General features: G+C 41.6%; 1 protein-coding gene across 3 annotated transcripts; it reads right to left on the bottom strand.

Annotated features, from left to right (window-relative positions):
* Window positions 1–262: 262 nt before the first annotated feature.
* LOC140542629 (msx2-interacting protein) lies at window positions 263–20,041 on the bottom strand. Of its 3 annotated transcripts, none has more exons than XM_072665436.1 (15): window positions 19,747–20,041; window positions 17,771–18,091; window positions 11,757–12,242; window positions 11,287–11,447; window positions 10,968–11,168; window positions 10,732–10,883; window positions 10,502–10,627; window positions 10,235–10,348; window positions 10,037–10,150; window positions 9,841–9,941; window positions 2,406–9,732; window positions 2,226–2,318; window positions 1,893–2,087; window positions 1,631–1,789; window positions 263–1,409 (listed from the first exon to the last, which is right to left on the bottom strand). In XM_072665436.1, the coding sequence occupies exons 1-15, from the start codon at window positions 19,827–19,829 to the stop codon at window positions 1,278–1,280; spliced, it is 9,765 nt and encodes a 3,254-aa protein (XP_072521537.1). In that variant the 5' UTR covers window positions 19,830–20,041; the 3' UTR covers window positions 263–1,277. The 3 variants fall into 3 exon arrangements, with proteins under 3 accessions (XP_072521537.1, XP_072521538.1, XP_072521539.1); XM_072665437.1 differs by having other exon boundaries at window positions 11,287–11,444; XM_072665438.1 differs by lacking the exons at window positions 17,771–18,091; window positions 19,747–20,041 and adding an exon at window positions 16,098–17,758.
* Between the last annotated feature and the right edge of the window lie 1,043 nt (window positions 20,042–21,084).

Genomic DNA, 21,084 nt, shown 5'->3' with positions numbered 1-21,084 from the left:
CAGAAGTCAATGATTCATTATATGTCATGATATTGATATGTGAAGGAAAATGAGAACAGCTACTTTTTGAATTGTAGTTTACAGCAGTGTGCATCAACAGTATTTTACACTAGAAGCCAAACCACAGGAGCCGGTCCTCAATTTTCAAATGGTTTTAACAATGTGTCCTTCGAGAAGAACCCTTCGTCCAAATTAGCACAACCAAACCTTGTAAAACCATCTCTGTTCTTACACCAAAAACACAAAAGTATTACTGTTGATGTTTTTGTTTGGTTAGACACATTTATTTCACACAAAATGATTTTTCTCATGGAGGATCAATAAACACAAACAATGAAATGAGAGAGCATGTGACCGTTATATTCAAGTTTTCTGGATCTTTTTTTATTTGAGTAAGAAAAACTGAAGTGCCCGCAACAAACCCTCGCAAGAGCTGCCAGCCCAAAAGTCTAAGTATTTACATCACAAATTTAAGTTCGGCTTTGTGTCGATGTTCCTCGCTCATCTCTTCCACTGAAGATTTCGGTGGTTAGTTCCATGGTCGAAAATAATAACGGGCAACTCTCCTGGTTTTAAGCCAACTTGCCAGGGTTTTAAATATTTAAAATATTTACAGTCCTGCAATCCGAAAACTCCAGAGTCCTGCAGCTGGCTGTCTGTTTTGAGCCGACGGATGAGTCTGCTGTAATCTGGATTAGCAAAGTGAGTGACAAAGCAAGGCTGATGAGAAGATCCCCTGAAATGTACATTCCCAACGTTATTTCCTCTTCAGAAGGCGCACTGACCAATGAATGTGCATGGTTACTTAAAAACCCATTAGTCTGTTACAATGATTTCTATTATCCATCTGTTTAAAAAATTAATAGAATTGAATCACTGAAGAATGAAGAAAAGAAAAAAAAAAGTTAGCGTCCAGTTCGTCACCTTTTTTCTTCTTTTTTCCTTGTTCTTCAAAACATCCTGATTTCCCAAAGAATTTCCATACGCAAAAAAATAAAAATTCACCAATAAATACAAATACAGCAGAAATGGTCAAATTAGCTTGTACATAACCCGGAGTGGTGTTGCAGACAGACAAATCCTTGAGCTGTTCGGAGAGACGGGATGGCCACCAGAGGAAAGACGAACTAGAGTTAAAGACTGATATGTAGGATTCCAGACAAACAACACTAATATCTCCAGAGTTCCTTCAGGCTGTAAATGCAAACACAGCTGTGGAGGCGGCGAGTCAGGGTGAGAGCTGATGTGGGTAGAGCTCAGTCTGAGGAAATGCAGATTCACACTGAGGTAATGACAATCATAAGATGAGGGGAGATACTGGAGATCTGGCTGAGGAGATCAGGAGCGAGTCGTGAAAGATGACTCTCTGAAAACTCACATGGAGGAAATATCTGCAACACGTAGGCAGGCTAAAAAAAAAAAAAAAAAGGAAGGGGGGGGAGGGGGCATAACGTTTTAATATTAATACCTCCTTACTACTTTCATCTCAACACCTTTTTAAAACAACATGTCTAAATACTGAAGTTAAACATATTAAGAAGTTGTAGATGTTTCAGAAGTAACAAAATGTATCTGCATGCTTCATCACATCCCAAACTGGGCATCATGAATATGAACAATAAGCACATACCTGATTAGAGCCAGGATTGGGCACATTGATGATGCCTGCAGCTAGCTTGGCTTTCAAGTAGTTGATGAAAGCCGATTTGAGGGCTTGCGTCTGGCTCACGACATCTTCCTGATCACGACCACAGGGCATGGCCAGCAAGAGGCAGAAGTCACTCTCACCCTACAAAAGGATGGACAAAAATAAATAAATAAATAAATAAATGTTCCTGTGCCCCCTAAAAACAACATAATAATAAAAAGTCTTACTTAATTTAGGAACTTACAGTCATTCTGCGAGCCACTCCCTCAAGCTGCGGAGTCTCTAACCTCATCCTTTGAACAATACGGAGGTGAGCGCCAGTCTCTGGCACAGGAAGAGATCGAAGGCCAAGAGACTTGTTTCCACACACAAAATGCAACTGGACAGCTGCAGTGTCATTCTTTAATGCCAGCAAGCCTTGCCACACAATTGGGTACTTCTGTTTCGACAAATATAGAGAAAACCTCCAATCAAAAATCAGCAGTGAACCCTTTATTTATACTCTAACCTCCCTTGGACGTCCCCTGGAGAAAAACATTTCTTCCAAGTGTTTAACACTTTGGTCTGAATAACGTACCGTCAGAAGCTGCACCATGCTGACTTGCTGGTGTCCAACATGCTCCATTTTACCTTCAGTCTGTACCTGACTGTGGTCTGATTCTTGAACACCCTTAGCAGGACAAAAACAAAAACACGTCAGCGCAGCTCAAATCTGAAATATGCAGCACAAGTATTTTAGCATGAGAGTTTTACCCACCTGTGAGGGAGTTATATTGCGAGGAGGTTGCGCAATCGCTAAAGGGGAACTTTCAGGAAACTGTGAGTGGACAGTGCGCAAGTTGGTGTACATCGTTGAATACTCAGAATAGGGTGGCACAGCTCCTGAGGGAATAAGCTGTACCCGCTGGGGAGAGGCCATGGAAGGCACTGCACCTCTAATTCCCATCATTCCATCTTTTCCAGAAGGTGACGTGTTCCTCTTCAATTCAGACGGTTTCAGAGCATCCTTGTCAGCCACACTCTTTTGTAATAGATGTGCTCGTGGAGAATGAGATGACGTAATGCTGGTGGGGGTTGAGGTTGGAGGGACTGCCTCAGCAATATGTCCCTGATGAAGCTCTGCAGCTGGGCGCTCCCCCTGCTGATGATGCATTAGCATTCGCATGTCTCTTGGTGACACATTAAATCGTTCCAGTGGCAGTCCACTGTGAATCGGCCCACGGTATTCTGCTGGTATTGACTCCGGCTTCAGCTGAGTCGTTGGTGGTCTTCCAATTGCTGGGTGAAATCGTCTTGCTTCATCCTCACCTCCTTCATGGCCTCTTGTATTGGCTGGATTAACTTTGAGGACCATTTCTCTGTTTCCCACAGCCTGGGGAGATGTTGGGCGCTGCTGACCAGGGGGCCAGGTTGAGCCGAGGCCATCGGTGTGAATGCTGTAGTTCATTATCGACAGCGGTGGCGTGTTAACTCGCACCTCTCCCTGAGAAAGGTGACCGATGGGAATGGTCTGACCTACGCGGTGAGGGGACATTCTTCCAAGGTTTCCATGTGCACTGTGAGGGGGCATGATCACTGACTGTTCAGAGTGATGTACATTTGGGACATACTGAGACATTGTGGACAAACCAGTGGGCAATACCATAGAAACACCTTTAGGAGATGAAGAGCCAATTGAAGAAGGCACAAAGGGGGAATGGGGGTGCCCAGATTTCCGTGGGGACCGTGGTTCTTGTTTGGACTGAATATGTGAAGGGGCTCTATCTGTAGGGGTGCCTGCTATAAACCCAACATGATTTCCAGCTGGAGAGGGCAGGTGAGGGCTTATGGCAGGGCTGATAGTTGACACCCACGCAGGTTTCACACTTTCCACATTAAGAGATTCATTTCCTTCTCCTTTTTTGGGATGTTTCATCACCATACCATAGTCTGTGTGATGGAAACCCATTACTTGTGAAGGTCCAGATGTCTGCTGTAGTCTTTTTACAACCCCACTCTGAAGTGAAGTATATGGATCTAGTTTATCTAACCCAGTTTCTTGCTTAATAGAAGGGACATTTGGCTGTGACTTCAAAGCATGACCATGGTCTGAAGGAGGTAAGGAACCCTTAGGTGTAGCTGGCTGAGAGGCACTGTAAAGGTCTTGCTTGATCTGGGGCATGGACACCAGCTGCTGTGATTCTATATCCACAGCACTAGGAGGAGGAATCTGACTGATTTTGGCACTAATCCGCTGTCGTCCCTCAATTTTTTGTCCCGAGTGACTCAGCACTACCACTCCCTCTGAGGTATTCACCCGGAGTCCGGCAGTAGGGCCTGTACTTAGGGATGTGCTCTCCACTATGTAGCGACCTGCATTTCCACCTTCCTCTCCAACTGTTGGGCCATGATAGGCGCTACTGTCATCCATGCTTGGTTGGTACATCTGTTTTGGAGGCTGTTTCTCAACAAAAGGATTTCCGATTGGAAGGCTAGGCTTCTCCTCAGACTCTGAGGAATTGCCAACTCGACTAATGACTGAGGTAGCCGTGGAGGCAATGACCGAAATGACCGACTTCTCACTAAAGACTTGCTTTGCCTCTGGAGATGGCAAGGAGGCTGGTGGTCGAACTACTGGTTGGGCTGAAATGTGCCTATTTTCATGTGGTGCACCCTTGGCATCGCTCTCCCTTACATGCATGCTCCCAGGAATTGGACTAATATCTGGGATAGGTATACTTCTTGGCTTGGTAAGAATTTTACGCAAATCACTGGTGTTGGCATCATGGGGAGAGGAATCTGAGAGTAATGCCGGATTCTCTGTTGGAACTGAAGGTGTTACTGAAGGGGATAGTACCGCAGTCTCTTTGGGTTGATTCAACCGGTCTGTAGGGGAAACTGGGAGTCTTGGCTGTGAAGGTTTGAGGCAAATACTTGTGGGAGACAGGGAAGGGGATGTGCACTCATAAGGATTGGACAGATGTTTGAGGGAAGTTGGGCTTTTATTGGCTACTGGACCAGAGGACTTTGGGAGATCAGGTTGTTCTTTCAGAGGAACCTCTGTTGCTTTTGGGACATCAGGGACATTAGTTGTCAAGTTCATATCCTGCTTAGATGAAGGAGTAATAACAGTAGTAGTAACTGGTGGTGAAGACTCGGTGACCGTTGGTAACTCTGGGATGGATTCTAGAGATTTCACAGAGGGACTCTCTGGATCCAGTGGTATCTCTTTGCTTGCTTCTTTCTTGTTTACACTGGCCTTTTGACCTTTGGCTCTCTTCTGGGCTTTTGCTCTGCCTTTACCTTTTCTAGGGGTTCCTGCATTGGAGGTCTCCTCCTGGACAGTGCCAGAGTTACTTTCAGCAACTTTAGCGTCTGGGACTAAAGTCTGAATATCAGGGTCTGTATCTATGACAGAGCTGATGACTGGGTCTTGTGGCAGATTGCAAGACACCTCTTCAGACGTGATGGAATCAATAGCGGCAGCAAGTTCAGTTTCACTAGCAGGATTAGCAGGTTTTTCGTCTTCTGTTTCTTGAACAGGCTCCTCTACACGTTCAGATAAAGGGGGTTGGGTCTCTGTTGGGCTTTTGAATTGAAGTGGAGTAGGATCTTCTGTAAGCTTGGCAATGTTCTCCACAGCTTGTTCAAGCTCCATCTGACGTGACAACAATGCCTCGTGAGGATCTTTGACCTTTGCAGGAGCCATTACAGCCTCTTCTTTAGTATTTCCATCGTCCACAACATCCTTCACAAACTTAGGTTCCAGTAACTGGTCTTTGGGGGATGTAACTGGCACAGTCTTTTTAGGAGACTCATCATGTCCAGATTCATTCTCACCCGTTTGAAGCCTTACAGTTACTTCTGTCACATCAAGCCTGATTCTGAGATTTTTGAGACCAAGAGATTTATCTTCGGTCATTAGCTTTGAACTGCGGTTTACTCGAGTTGTTTTAGTCCTTCCGCTTTTATCCAAAGAAGAATGTTCTTGTATTGGTTCATGTTTTTCTTGGCCTCCAGGGTCTTTCTCCATTTGATTTACATGGTCTTTCTCTTGCTTTAGTTCAGAACTACCTTGTGGTTTATGTTCCTCCTTTGACTTATTTTCACCTGAAGGATCCCGTTCACGCTGGTTTGTGCTGTCCTGAGAATCCATATCCATCTCCGTAGGCTCTATTTTTTGAGCGTTTGCCTCGGGCACTTTATCTGTTTTGTCTCCTTTTTTCCCAAGTCCAGACACAGATGAGGGACTCGGATTTGTTGTTTTGGATACGTAGGGGGAATGTTTTCCTTTGCCCACTTTAGTGACCGTTTCATTATTTCCAGTTTCATTTATGTCCATCTCTTTGGTCTCTGTTATTTTTGACCGCTCACTCTTTCCAGCTAGAAATTCATCTCCTTGGCGTCGATTCTTGGGTGGACGTCCCCGTCTTGAAGTTGCTGGCACAGTAAGGCTGTCTGGTTCAGGCTGCTGCTGTTGTCCGCCATCTTTGTCCATACCACGTTTGCGTGCACTGCGTGGTGATTCAACATCCTTGCCAGTTTGCGGGCCAGATTCACCCTCAACTACAGTTGCATAAACAGAACGTACATTCCTGCGCCTTGCCCTTACAGGAGGAGCATTTTGCTCCACAGATTGCTCTGGGTCAAGACTATGGATGGGAGACTTGCTTGACTTGTCTGAAATTGCTTTAGATGACTCCCCTCTTGGAGAAGATGAACGTTTATGCCTTTCTTTATCAATGCGTTCACTCTTGCGGGTGCTTTGTTTATCTGGTGTGTTTGGCGAGGTCAAAGGGACTACTGGTGTGGGAGGTGAGGCCTTGGCTTTCTTATTTCTTGACCTTGGAGGAGGAGAGGTTGGTTCCTCCACTCCATAACCATCAGCACATTTAGAGTCAACCTCTTTGACTGTAGGTTCAGTTCCTTTGGCTACAGGCTCTTGTTTTTCCAACTTGTCTGCTTCATCGACAGTCATAGGGGATGGAGAATTCTGTAGCTCAGGGGGCTTGGTTTGTGGCTCAGGTTCTGGTTCATAGATAACCTGTGGGTCAGCAGTCTGCATTTCACTATTGGAGAGCGGCTCAACATCTCTATTAGTTATTTCCACAACATTAGTTGGGTTTACTTTCATCTCATTAACTAAAGGCTTCACCTCCTGGCATTCGGAGCTATTTGACTCTGATGTTTCTTGAGGGAGTGGATGAGTCGCCAAGAGCGGTTCAGGCTGCTTTTCTTCCTTTACTGGTAGATCAACCTGCTTAGGAGAAGGGGTCTCGACATTACATGCTTCCTGTTTTGGGGACATCTCTTTAGTTGTCAAAACAGGTGGGGAAATCGGAGTTTCTTGTACAGGGTTTACATTAAGCGTTTGGACAGGGCTTATCTGAAGAGCTTGCACAGGGCTGATGGGTTTAACTTCAGTCTGCTGTACATTAGATTCAGCAGTATTGCCTTGTTGGGTTGGTTCCTCTTCCTCCTCTGATTTACTGTTAACTTTCTCATCTACACTTTCCTCTTTCTTTGACTCTTGCTGAGCTTGGTCTTTCATCTTCTGTTGCTGCAGCCTTGTTAACTCCATAAAGCGATCATGGAAGAGAACCACTGGTTCAGAATCAGGCTGGCCATCCGTTTGGCCTTGCTGGGCAGGATAGCCATGTTCAGAATCTTCATGCTTTCGTTCAAGATGCTGAAGTCGCCTTGAGTCTTGCTCAAAGATAGAACTGTGAAGAAAGCGAGATGCAAAGAGCTCTCGTCGTTCTTGTTCTTCTGGCTTTGGATCTTCCTTTCTATCATCTATTTTATCCTCAGATTCACTTCGAATTTTCTTTTTCTTCATGTACCATGAAGGTGTTGGTCGTGGTGTTGACTCTACCTTTTCTGTATCCTTTCTGCTTCGGAAACTAGCAAAATGAGAGTCACCGTCCAGGAAAGACCAATTGTCTTCCCTTGAGGAGGACAAAGACTTAGCGCGTTCCAACAAAGCTTTAGTATCAGGTGTGATTGTCTGATCAAGAGCAAAGGAATAGAATTTATTCCTCTCCAGTGAGGCGGTGAGCTTAGATTCTGGTAACCTGTCCCCACGATGCCGTTCGGGGAAGGACATGGAAGTCGAAGGCATAGGAGAATTTGGTTTGTGTTCTCGATCCTCCTCAGAGTCTGAGCGTACCTCACCAGGCTCCAAATCAGGCCAAAGTCCATATTCCAAATACTTTCGGTTTAAACGTCTTTTTTCAGAATTTCTCGAAAAATCAGGTAACAAGTCCTGTTTTAAACGGCTCTCCCATCGTCTCTGTTGTTCATCCAATAAAGGTGTGCTTTGCTTAGACACCTGAGAGGTATGCACCCGTTTAACTGAAAGGTCCATGTCTGGGTGAGCATTATCCTCTGGCTTGGGAAGTTCTTTTGCTTCTTTAACAGTAATTAGATGAGGAACATCTGTATATTCTTCCTCTGCAAGTTGAGGACCATGTTGAAACCTTGGAGAATGTGTGTTGTTCCATTCCAAGTCTTCACTCTTTGGGCGAGATGTTCTGTATACACGTTCTCTCTTGGTACTCACATCTATATCAAAATGGTCCTGTTTCTTGCTCTTACTCGGTGGAGAGTTATCAGTAACATCCTGAGGTGGCTTACCTACCTCATGCACCAAGCTGCGGTGTTCAAAGTCTTCTGTGTCCACACACTGAGAAGTTTCTGTTTTTCCTGGTTTATCAGGCTCTTGAAGCTGCTGCCGAAGTTTACGGTTTTGCTCCATCTGCTTCCGATAACTCTGAGAAAGATCAATGTCCAAAAACTCTTCCCTACCTTTGTTGTCCTTTTCTGGGGTTCCATCTTTGGAGAATCTTCTAGCTACACCTGGCTGAGATTTTGAGTCTAAAGACTCCAAGTTAGGCTCAGAATGCTCTCCTTGCCGCACAGATGTGCTTTGAGATTCAACTGTAGTACTGGGATCTAACTCTTCCCTTTGACTAAACTGAGACGCTATCCTCTCAGATTTGGACTTAGAATGTTCCCTCTTGTGCGTTTCTTTTTCTATTGTTTTTCCATCATTTTCTGCTTCTTTCACAAAAGATGAATTTGCACTAAAGTCTGCAGACTGACTAACCCCAGCACTTTGTTCCTCATCAAGACGACCCCTTTTCTGTCTTATGGCTTTGCAACCGGGATCACCAAAACGCCTCTTCCGTGCAGCAAGCCTGTCAGAATCCACTTGGGTCTCTTTTCCCTCGTTTCCGAGTTCAGATTTTTGGTGCTTCTTTGATCTTCCTTTGCTATCTCGGTCCACTGACTCACTTTTACCTTGATCAAGTCTTTCTCCTTTTTGTGGCTCCAGTCGAGACAATGGATCAGAAGGGGAGGGCTCATTTTCACCTTTATGTCTTGGCCTATCTGAGCCATCCACGTCAGAAACTTTTATTTTCCCAGAGTTAGAATCCAAACTGGGCTCCCTGTCTGCTTCAGAGCGAGGTATGCTAGGAGACTGCACTTTCCCTCTTCTTGACTTCACTTTCTCACCCTTCTCCCTGTCAGTTTTTTCCTTTCGCCTGCCACGTTTGTTCTTCTCTGCCCCACTTGCACGGTCTGCCTCAGCCTGCTCTATTTCTCTGTCCAGACTTTCTGGCTTGTAATCCACTGGAGACTTTTCTGTCTTTTCAAACTGAGATTGTGGCGGTGATAAGGAGCTGCAGCTTCCACTTCTCTCAGACGAGTGCCTGTACACACGTCTCTCTGCATCTCTTGAGACACGGTCAGATGGTGATGGGGAAGCAGAGGGTGAAATTGGGCGCCGCTGATGGGAGGGACTCCATCTGCCACGGTCGGCCTCAAAACGTTCACGTTCTCGCTCGCGTTCCCGCTGAATGTAGCTATACTTTCTGATGTCCTGCTCAAAAGGGTCCCGGTAATCTCTGTATTCACGAGGGTCTTCATGATAGCGTGGGTCATAGTGCTCACCCTGGTAATGCTCTAATTCTGTATAACGTTCACGACTGCGAGCAGGATATTCTCTGCGAGGGTCTTCAGCATAAATCCCTGGTGTCCGAACATTCTCATAGTATGCCCTCTCTGTTGAGAATTCATGATATGGAGGTCTTCGTTCATCTCTGATTAATAAAGAGAGAGTAGAAAATCAATCAACATAAGTCAACCACTTTGCCAAAAGTGATGCAAATATTAAAGCCCAATATTCTGACGTTTTCTGTCAGGTTTACCTTCTGTCAGTGGGCAGTTCATAAAAGTCACGAATATCCTGTCCTGATGCCTGCATAGAGCGATAGAATGCCATTTGGCTTTCCTGACTGGCAAAATCAACCTATGCAAAGCACATATAAAAATCATTAGAAACAATTATCAATGTTTATTCACTAGAACTACATGGTCCCAGCATGGGGGAGAAACTATAACTACCTTAATTTTATTGCCGCCAATCTTCCATCCTTTGGTCTCTCTCACAGCAGCCTGTGCAAAGTCTGTGTTGTTGTATAAGACGAGAGCCATTCCCTTCATTCTGTCAAACACAACCTGTAAAACAGATTATTCAACAATTAGTAAACATCTAATATTTTAAATTCAAGCAACACTTTATGTATAGGGTGGGCTAATTACCTTAACCACATGACCGTAGCGACAGAAGTGTCGTGTGAGGTACTGCTCTGTGATGTTAGATGATAGTCCATCTAACCACACACAAGTAGTAGGCATACTCTTCCCAAAACCAAGCTGCAAAGGAACATGGATTGCAAATTTTTTTTAAAAATCTAAAGCACAAAACATGCTTGTGAGAAAGTGCTATATGCCTAATTTTGTAAGATGTTCTCTCATCAGCATGGCTGTTGTTGGTAGTTATTATTACATGACAAACGGGATAAATACCTTGAGTCTGTTGGTACCCAAGTACTCCCCATCCATTTTCTTGATGGCTTTACACACACTGGCAATATCAGAGTATTGCACAAAGGCATACTGAGGAACACCATTAACTCTTTTAATATCGATATCCTGAAAACAAAGGGGTAATATATCAAAAGGACAGTATAAAACAGAGGAGAAAAGTGGATATAAAAAAAAAAAAAAACAAAAAAAAAACTGATTCAAACATTTACCACTATCTCGCCAAAGCGCTGAAATACATCAAGTAGCTGCTGGTAATTAGTTGTTTTCTCCAAATTTCCAATGAACAATGTTCGAGTAGCCTTCGGATGGAACTCGTCTATCCGCCCATCCAAGGGACGAAACTCATTTTCACTTTCTGTCTCTGTCAGAGAGAGATACAACTTAACAAAAACCAGCATTAAATTGTACAAAACTGAAGACACTGACCAGCTTATTCAGTACTTACCAGGGCCATTCCAAGCAGTCACCTCAATCAGCATACCAAAGAAGAGCTTTCCTTTAGACACACTGAGGGCTTTTTCCTGGTCCTCTTGCTGTCTGAAGAAGACTAAGCCGTAACGTTCCTCTGATGCACCATGTATCTGCACAGAGGTCACTTTCCCATATTTCTTAAACTCATGGAAAAGTCCATCCTTTAAACTTGTGTCTGGGGATGAGAAAGGCACAGTTGAGCTTAAAAGTAACATTTTAAACAAGCTGTACCCTAAACACTGGTTTATTTAAAAAAAATAATAATACAAAAATTAATTAAATCTGATACTAACCTGTGGACCGCACAGGAAGGTTCTGTACTCTGATGCCAAAGCTCCTTCGCGGCTCCTCACAGTCCATTGACAGTGGAGGAGGTGCAGGAGGAACATGAGTAGCTGCAGACTGAACTGAGCGTGCACGAGAGCCCTCACTAGAACTGCTGTTTGAGTCACTGCTGCCAGAAGATGAGGAAAGAACAAAATCTCCTCAGAACAAGAAAGAGACAGTGCAGAGAAACCCTAGAAAGGATTGGTTTGAGTACACTTCTAAAACATAGTGTGAAGCTTCTAAATGACAGGAAAAGGTATAATGAAAAACAAACATTGCGGTATCAAACGTGCTTCTCTGTACTGTTCATATCTTAACGTAGTTAGTGGTTGGGTAGGTGATTGAGATTACTGAGTCATCCACCCACTTTTGTACAGCTGGGAAACAATGTATTATAGACACGCTCCAGGAGACACCTTGTTGTTACAGACTCTACCTGCCACTGCCGGTGCTGCTGGTGCTACTGACGGAGTCCGAGCTGGACGATCGACTGCGGGACCTTGAGCGTGGACCTCGGCCTGGAGAGGCTGCGGCTCTTTTGGGTGAGTGGGGAGCTTTGGGAGTCTGTCCGGTGTTCCGCTGTGGAGAAGGGTGCCGCGACTGTGAGGAGTGAGAAGACCTGCTGCGGCGATGGTGGTAAGTCCTATCAACGCGTCGCCCCCTATCGTCACGGTAAGGGTCCCTGCGCGCAGAGCTGGACAAGGTGAAGGGATCACGGATTCGAGAATCGAAATGAGTTTCCGGGGTGTCAAATCCCCCGCTAATTGCACTGACTGCTGGGCTGGAGGTGACCCCAGAGGCAAACATGGTGCGGTCACGGTAATAGTCTGTGTTGTAGTGCCGCGGCCTATCAAAAGTGCCACCACGTTCATGGTGTCCGTAAGGACTGTGCTCATACGCTCGATCCCGACTGTCTGAGCTGCTGCAAGAACGAGAGAAGAGAGATGGAAAAGGAGAGGAAACAAATTCAAAATCAACTAAAAACAAATCAATGTTATGTTCATGCAAATAAATACTGTTCTGTGCAAAAGTCCAAGGCATCCCAGAATACTGTTTAAAACTATTCATCCTGGCAGTTCACAGTCTTGCTTGTAAAAAACAAAAAACGAAACAAAAAACAATAAGACACACAAATAAATATCAGAATATTATGACCACCTACATAATAGTGGGACAGTTGGCTCAGATGACACTAGCGAGACGTTGCGGCATGGACTAAATTAGGTTACGGAAATTGTTCATTAAGGAGGCAAACTGATCCACAATGGCAAGTAATGGCAAGGTCTGTACCACTCTGCAGTCGTTGTTCCCCTCTGGCATCAATGGCAGGAACTCAGTGTGAGAGAAGTCCATTCTTGGTACAACTTCACTACATTGGCTCCAGAACAACCCACCATACTTCGCCCAGTACCCTTTTATCTTTCTCTTTTACAATCATTTTGCACTCTGCTACAACTGAGTGGTGTGTTTGCTCACAATATGCCACAGGGTTTGCTGCATGTATAAATAAGCAAAGGGTTAAGCCGTCGTAGTGAAGGGGTACAGAGAATTGAGTTCTCGCAAACTGAGCGCTTCCCAAGGACATAACAGTGGTGCCCCACAGACCAGTTAACCTCTACAATGAACATCTTACATAACCTAACACAGTCCATGCTACAACGTCTCGCTATAGTCATTTGAGCCAAAAGTGATTATTCCCACCCTAGATGATCATAATATCAATATTCTGATATGTAAACCTGTGTAAATCATTTTGTACATACAAATTAAATTTAAAAAATGCAAATTAATGTGCACACTTAAACTTAAGTTATGTTATGAACAGGTTAGAACACAGGTTATGTTCCACTTCTCCTCAAAACAGCGCCAACAACTGAATGGATTTTTCCCCACAAATACATAAATTATTTAAAATGTTAAATTTTAGTAAATAATGTTCACTTTTAAAAGACTTTATGCATAAGTACTACATTTACAATTCATTACATTATTTTCATTTACTATAAGTTACATAAACAATACTGCAAAGATTAAAAAAAAAAAAAAAAAAAAAAAAAAAAAAGACCAGAAAGACCAAGCTGTATTTACACTGCAATAGTGTCCTGAGTCCCCTTAAATGTGTTGCTTTGTGTTGATCCAAGCATCTGTAATTTGGTAAGGACGGATCAAAAAGGACAGTGAACCCTGATAACCGCCATAATGAGCTTTCCTCCATGCTTCACCGGAACGTTTGAATATGAATCGAATGTTTCATATGATGCATTGTGGACACTTAACGCACAAATAGCAGCTCTCTTTTGATTGGATAGACAAATTGCTCTGGCTAGATTAATTAGTATTCAGTTTTATCTCTGCTAAACTTTCCACCGCACTACATGTCCTCAGACTCTGCACTGCATGCCTGCATCTGATGAAACAATTGTTTCCCACTGAAAACGAATGGGATACGCTACAGGGCGTCAATTCACGTTCTCCTACTAATTTTAGCGCACTTGTCATATTTTATTCAATATTTCACAAATTGATCTATCTCCGCACAATCAGATTTAAAACCACACAAGAGGTTTAGTAACAAACATTTCCCCGTTGTACAGGCTTATACATGACTTCACATTTTAAAAGTGAAAGTAAGTTCACTACATAGTTCACTAATTCTCTAAAGTGATGTTTCTGCCTTTTTAATTAGAACTACTGTTTAGTAACTTAACTTGACACTTGAAAACTACATAAATACACATTCTATGTGGCCTCAATGGCACATGAAATTATTTGATCATTTTTTTTTTTTTTTTTTTTTTTTACAAAATGTGTCTGTTGACCAGGGCAGCCAAAATTTCACAAGAATAGATATATACACTCACAAACGCCTAAACCAGTCTTAAACTTTCATTGAGCTAAACTGCTATACATAATATATAATAACGGCATGACTGAAGCTCTACCCATTGTTTTTGCTTCATCTATGTAAACTATTGAACCTACATCTGAAATAACTGGCAACCTCAATGGAATAAAAAGGGCTGGGAAATGTGGTGCCTACAAATTCCATATTAACAACAGCTTTGGATTAAGTTAGATTACAAACAAATCTGAACAATGTTTAGTTTTTTTTAACAGAGTGTTTTAAAAAAAAGGGTGTGTGATTTTGTAATTTATGTAAAATGTCATTTCTTTTCTATCAAAAGTATGGCATGAAAATGTCCAGTAACTAAAATCCTCAGGAGGCTGTGATTGAGAATACAGATCAAAACCAGGACAGGCAAAACATTTTATATAAATTATACGTAAATAAAACCCAGCCTACTCAGACTATATATTAAATTAACTATAAATAGAACGAACACAATAACCCCATTACATAAAACAACTATCTAAAATAAGGTTTAACAAAAAGGGTTTTAGTCGTAATTATTATACTGCAGGCATTTGATCACATCTCCATCCTATTTTACATAGCGGGACTCATAGACCATCATTGCGCAGATAGCTTGGCAGCAGAAACTGACAGATGTTTAACCTTTTGAAAGTCTTTCAACTAATTATTTGCCACTGTAAGTCTTCCAAGACTTGTTCATTGATGCTGCACTGCACATAGGGGACTTTTTGGTGAGCCTTTCCCACTAAACTCCCAAAACATGAATACTCAAAAAGACAGACCTATTTCGTATTCATTTTCTCAGACAGTAAACACAATGATCACTAACACAAATATCTGTGAACTAAACATGTTAGTTACTCATTGTTCTTTAAAATGATAGCTAACAATGAAATACTGCCTTTATTATTGTTATTACAACAATATCCCGTAAAAACGTAATACATTAAATGCTGTCAGTTAAAATATTTGTCAAAGTGTTAACGTTAGGTTTAATTCAGTTACTTCAAAATGAGCTCAAATTGCGTTGCAAACCTACAAATTTAGCTTAATTGCTTTATGCATCAGTGCCGTGTAAAATGAGTACTATTTAATTAAATCAACCATTACTTAGCTTCTTTTGAGCTTTCTGCTTTACGTGGATTCTCAATTTCAAAATATTTTTTTTTCTTTCTCAAATTTTTAATTTACATTTATGGCACTTTGAGTTTCTCTTTAGATTAGTTACTAGTTACTTTCAAGGCTAATGGTTTCCAACATACTGAACTATGCAGTTACATCTTTAAAATTAAGAGTGGACAATGTAACAATTTGTTAATGCAATAACAGTAAACAATGTATGATGACGATGGTTAATACTCGAAGCAGGCTAACATTTAATAATTAAATAATTGTGCTACTTAGCAGTAAGATTAATAGTTAATATACTTTGTGTTCCATTTTAGTTTAATCAAGAAAATTACAAAGACACATTGCACATTGTGTCTTCTAGCTTGTTGAAAAACCTAAACTAAAAGTTATGTAACACAGAATAACAGTATAATAAAGGTTATCAAAAATACAATTAAGTATTGTGGTGGTTCATGTGTGTATAGTATGTTTACCGTTCCTTGTTTAAAACAAAACTAAAAGATAAGACTGAAAAATCTAGGAATAGCAAGAATTGACATTGAAGAGGACAAAAGCAGGGAGAAGACAAAGTGAAACAAACAGAAGGAAAAAGAGGGGTTAATAAGCCAAACTACCAGCTCAGAAAGAATCAATGGGGTCTTTCTGTCTAAAGATGGAGTTTTCTTCTTCTAAAAGCTCTAAGGTTAGTGGAAAAAGAGGAAAGAGACAAGGTGCATATCTGGGTTAGATAAATAAAGCGCAAAAAGGTGCACAAGGCAGGGCAATACCAACCTTTTCAGAGAAGTAAATGAACCTACATATTCCAAATACAATATTGGCGGGCAAATGTGTGAGCCAAAAATACTGGGGCCAAAAAAGTAGACTGAGACCTGGCATTTTCAGCATCGTCACGATAAAAATATCCTCCAAGATGTTCAAGAATATCCAAACTGGGCTGTTATTAATGGAAAATTTAGTAGGGAGTTCTTGAAAGTTGGCAGAAATATATTCCTAACTCTACCCTTCACAAAAAAAATCTTCTTTTCTTCATAGTCTCACCTAACAGGACTGAAAAAGCAAAAGCAAAAAAATAAAAATCCTTCCAAAAGTTACTGAAATATATCCATGTTCACAGGTACTGCAGAGTAATTCCAACATCAGTTTCAGGGCAGGACACAGAGGAACAAAACTTTGGGTTCAGCTTCTTGAACCGACAAAAACAGGATTTCTTCGATTCAGAGGGAAAAAAAATAAAAGTAATCCCAGTCTGTGGTGGCAGCATACTTCCATCAAATGGTACAAATTAGTCAGACTTTGGGATAATCCTTCACTGAGGAAGTACATAGAAAATCCTCTGGTTTGTAAAGTACCTTCCATAAATTCGCAGATGCTGCAAGTTGTAAAGTCCACTTTGAACTGACTGACAGGTACATCCACATTAAGGCTTGGTAATCCAGTAACTTTGGATTGCGCTCATATATCCAAAAACAGCGTTAGATCCAAGGTTCTGCAAGAAAAACGTTTCTTCGTCTATCCAATTGAGGTCTTCTGATCTTCGGCCTTTGACTTCTATTAGTACACTCCAAAATGATCCGTTGCTTTGCCCATGTCACGTTTCTCGTCTTTAGATCCCACCCTGAACATGACTAGCTGTTGGAAATGATGGAAAATGAGGCCCTGACAGCAAACGAATACTCCACATGGACCCTGGAACAGCAAACCTCACCTTTTAAAAGGAACAAGTTGACTTTTCTTAAATCCAATGCCCTTTTTAAAATCAGATCTTTAGACTCGTCCTAAATCCATTGGTGTAGTACACATCCAGGGTTGGCACAGCACCATGAAAGACAGAGTTAGCACAATGACCAGATGGAAGATGGAAAACAAACTGAGCAAGGTAAAAAAAAAAATAAATCTGATTCTTGAGTAGATTTGAATGAAACTAGCTTCATGTAAAAAAGAAAAACGAAAGAAAAAACTAAAAAAAAAAAACCCAAAACATCACGTACGTACTTAATCCATCAATGGCATGGCAAATACTTCCAGACAGGTGATCCGAGGAAGTGCAGGTAATATCCAGCACTTGCGAGGGAGGGGAAAATGCCTAATATCCAAAACTCACCAGATATGTCCCCACGATCATAATATCCAAACTCACCAGGATATTTTCCACAGGGGTAATATCCAGCTTGGAGGAAACACATGGCTCACACAGTACTCCCAAATATTGAAATCATCTCACCTTATATCCACACATTCTTAAAATGACAAGAGATATGGGTTAATAATTCCATGAGCGAAGTCGTGCCTCAGAGAATGAAGAGGGAGCAATTCCTAGATTACGCGTCTTATTCTCTTTTGATCCTAACCCCCGAAAATCTTACCACCCTTTGACAGTGGGGAAAAACGATTTTATTTGACACCATAGTCCCCCTGCAGCTCAGAGGGAGACTGCGTCCACTTACCCGTCTAATCTGCGTTCATAGCGTCCCTCTCTGGTGTGGAGAGACACCGGGGGTCCGTACACAGGCCCCACGGCACTCCTCGAGAACCCCGCAACCTCCCTCCCATGACTGCTAGAGGGGGAGCTGTCGTCCAGTCCCCGCACTGCACTGGGGACCGAGCCAGGTTCATTGTAATCAGTGCGAAGGTCTCTGTCCCCCATTTTGTTGACTGCATTGTGAGCCTTCTGAGCACTCTTGATGTCAACGAAGTCCACAAAGGCTGCCACGCCGCCCTCTGATCCCCTCTTGCGGAGGACTTTGACACTCTCCACCCTGCCATACCTGGGAACACAGAAAGAGGCAGTCATTTTACTGGCAGAGTTAAAAAGAAAAACAAAAAATAAATCACTGTGATACCAATTATATATGCATATACCTCAGAATAGCCCATTTAGATTGTGTTCACTTGTGCATATGTATGATGGCAATAGAGCAGAAATTCAACTCAACTGCATAGATTTAAACAGCAACTTAAACCCATATTTGATAAAACATCCATTGGGTCCTGGAAGGGTTGAGCATTTAGGGGCCAGTCGGGCACTTTTAACCCTTCATACATTTATATGACCACTTAAAGTTATCACACTATTATGCACTGCAAACAAGTGTGTTTAGTATCACGTTAAGCTTTTTATACACGCACAGTTTCAACATCCGTATCGACAGAAAAATCCAATTATATCAGCTCACAGCAACAATTACCATTTCTGTGGTACATTTTCTGACCACACAGTAAAGACTGGCAGTATTTAAAGTAGCTTATAATAGAAAAAAATATATATTTTAAACTATTTAATGAGATTCAAAGCAGTTTGGAAAGTCCAAACAGAAACTGCAAAGCACATTGCTTGAAAGCATCAGATTAACACATCAGCATTGGAGTGAGATTTGATTGTAATCTATTTATACTCATTAAAGCCATATGAGCCCAGAGTGTTGGCTGGATCATGCTGGAACAATTAAGTTTTAAAATTTAACAATATTTCATATTTAATACTTTTCATCTTTACATTTTCCAAGCACAGATACATTGTGGCAATATTTTCACAATTATTTTTTAATATTACCCATAACTGACTAATTTGTCTAGTCTTTAACAACATTTATACCCTAGTTTGAAACGTGTATCTTATTATCAGCACTGATGTTTGCAGTTTTTGTAACTTCAGGTCCAGGATTCAAACTTGGTTGGTGTGTCGGGCATGCTTCAAAATGGCAATGCTTTCTCAGGGAAGCTGATTAAAATGATCAAACTAAGTTAAAAGCAGTCTAACGTACACTTCCCACCAGACTACAGCTCGATAGTGTTGTGTAAGCGATCATATTTTAGAGAAAACGCCAACTTACAGCGATCTAATCAGCCAGAGCTGCAAAACTGCGACTTCGCTTTTTCAAACGAATTTGTTCAGACCTCAGATTAGCTCGCTGGGGTTAGCCAGCCAGCCAGCCAGCTAACTTCGCCCACAGACCAAAAATGACTCAACTTGGATGTTTCACGACTAGTAAAGACTGTGGCTTTTGTGTTAGAACACGTTGTTTAACACGTAGAAGCAGTTAAAGTAAGATATTTAGGCGAGGAAAGCGAAAAACCAGGCGAGGAAAGAAGGTAAAATGAGCAAGCAGCTAGCGCTAACTAGCTAACCGACCTGCCAGTTCGGTGAGGGTTAAAACGGTTTAATATGAGTATAGATCGTCCACAAGTAAGCTTTGTGCGTTTTAAAAAATACATTTGACCATAAATGGTCCTAAAATGTGAGCTGGGAGCCCATATTAGGGGTGCGTGGTGTTTTTTGTTTCAGCGCGGGCTGAAGCCGCTCCGAAACGGAGGCCATCTCGAGGAAACCTGGCGTTAGCTTAGCTTAGCTTAGCGAAAGCTAGCTTAGCTTAGCATCACCGCAGCTTCGTCGGCGCAGAAAAAAAAAACTAGCAAAACTCACCGTTTAAAATGCTCCACGATTTTCTCTTCTCGAACATGTTCGGGTAAATTTCCCACCCAGAGGTGTCTGGTTTCCCGAACCATCCTGCGCGCGCCGTTCCCCGTTCATGCACATAAGCTCCCGCACGGCTTTAATTTTCAAAAAAACAAAAAAAAAATCAGACCGTTGGAGGCTAAAAATCCGCCTTCCGAAAATGAACGATCGTGTGTGTAAAAACACAGGTTCCTGACTGCTGAGTATGTGTGTGTGTGTCTGAAATGCAGGCGTGTGAACTCGACTGACTGCCCGTGAGCGCGCAGGCGTGTGAACTCCACTAACCAGGAACGCGCAAAGCGTGTGAACTCGACTGAGGGGGAGCGAGCTGCGCGTCCACGAAAAACCTGCAACTCTCCTGATGAGTGAAAAACTCTAATGATAATATTTATTATATTATAATAAATAATATTAGAATATTAGAATGATAAAATAATTATAATATAATATTTATCATATTATATTTAAAATACTATATATGATTAAATCCATTCATTCGTGTTCCATTGGGAAAGGAAAAAATAAATAAAAAACAAATAAATAAATACATTTCTCTCTCTCTCTCTCTCTCTCTCTCTCTCGCTCTCTCTCTCTCTCTCTCTCTCTATATATATATATATATATACACCAATTATGTCAATGGTAGTGGCAGTATTATGAAATACCTCTGTATTATTATTATTATTATTATTATTATTACTAGTAGTAGTAGTAGCAGTATTATCATTAGCATTAAAAATAATAATAATAATAATAATTTTGCCTCATTACATCATCTCAATGAATTTTAAATGAAGCAAATGGTTGAAGAGTAGACTTTCTGATTTATTTAAGGAGTTTAACAAAAAACTAATTTCACAAATTAAACAAAAATACACCTCAATTTTCACAGGCTCAAACATAATTGGACACACAAATATAATTATTAATTGATTAAGTATTAAGAATTAAATAAGGTGTCTCTTGTTTGAAAACTTTGATACACCTATCTGCTCGAGAATGTCCTTGACTTGACTTCACCAAGAAAAGAATTATACAATCATCTATTTTATTGTCTTCTGAGCTTGTCCTTTTTAAAAAAAATTAAGATTTAATCACGTATTGATTGATCTGGTCACTCCTAACGTTGCTGCTCTCTGTGATAGGTTTGTTTAATAATGGTCCCTTTACGTGCATTGACATCTCTTTGGACCTCATATTGAGAGTTCACATCAACACCATAATCCCCCCTCCACCAAACTTTACACTTGGAACAATGCAGTCGGGCAAGTACTATTCTCCTGGCAACCGCCCAACCCAGACTCT

The sequence above is a fragment of the Salminus brasiliensis genome, chromosome 21 (genome assembly GCF_030463535.1).
Source record: "Salminus brasiliensis chromosome 21, fSalBra1.hap2, whole genome shotgun sequence".
In the NCBI taxonomy this organism is placed as follows: Eukaryota; Metazoa; Chordata; class Actinopteri; order Characiformes; family Bryconidae; genus Salminus; species Salminus brasiliensis.
This window is presented reverse-complemented; position numbering and strand designations above follow the sequence as displayed.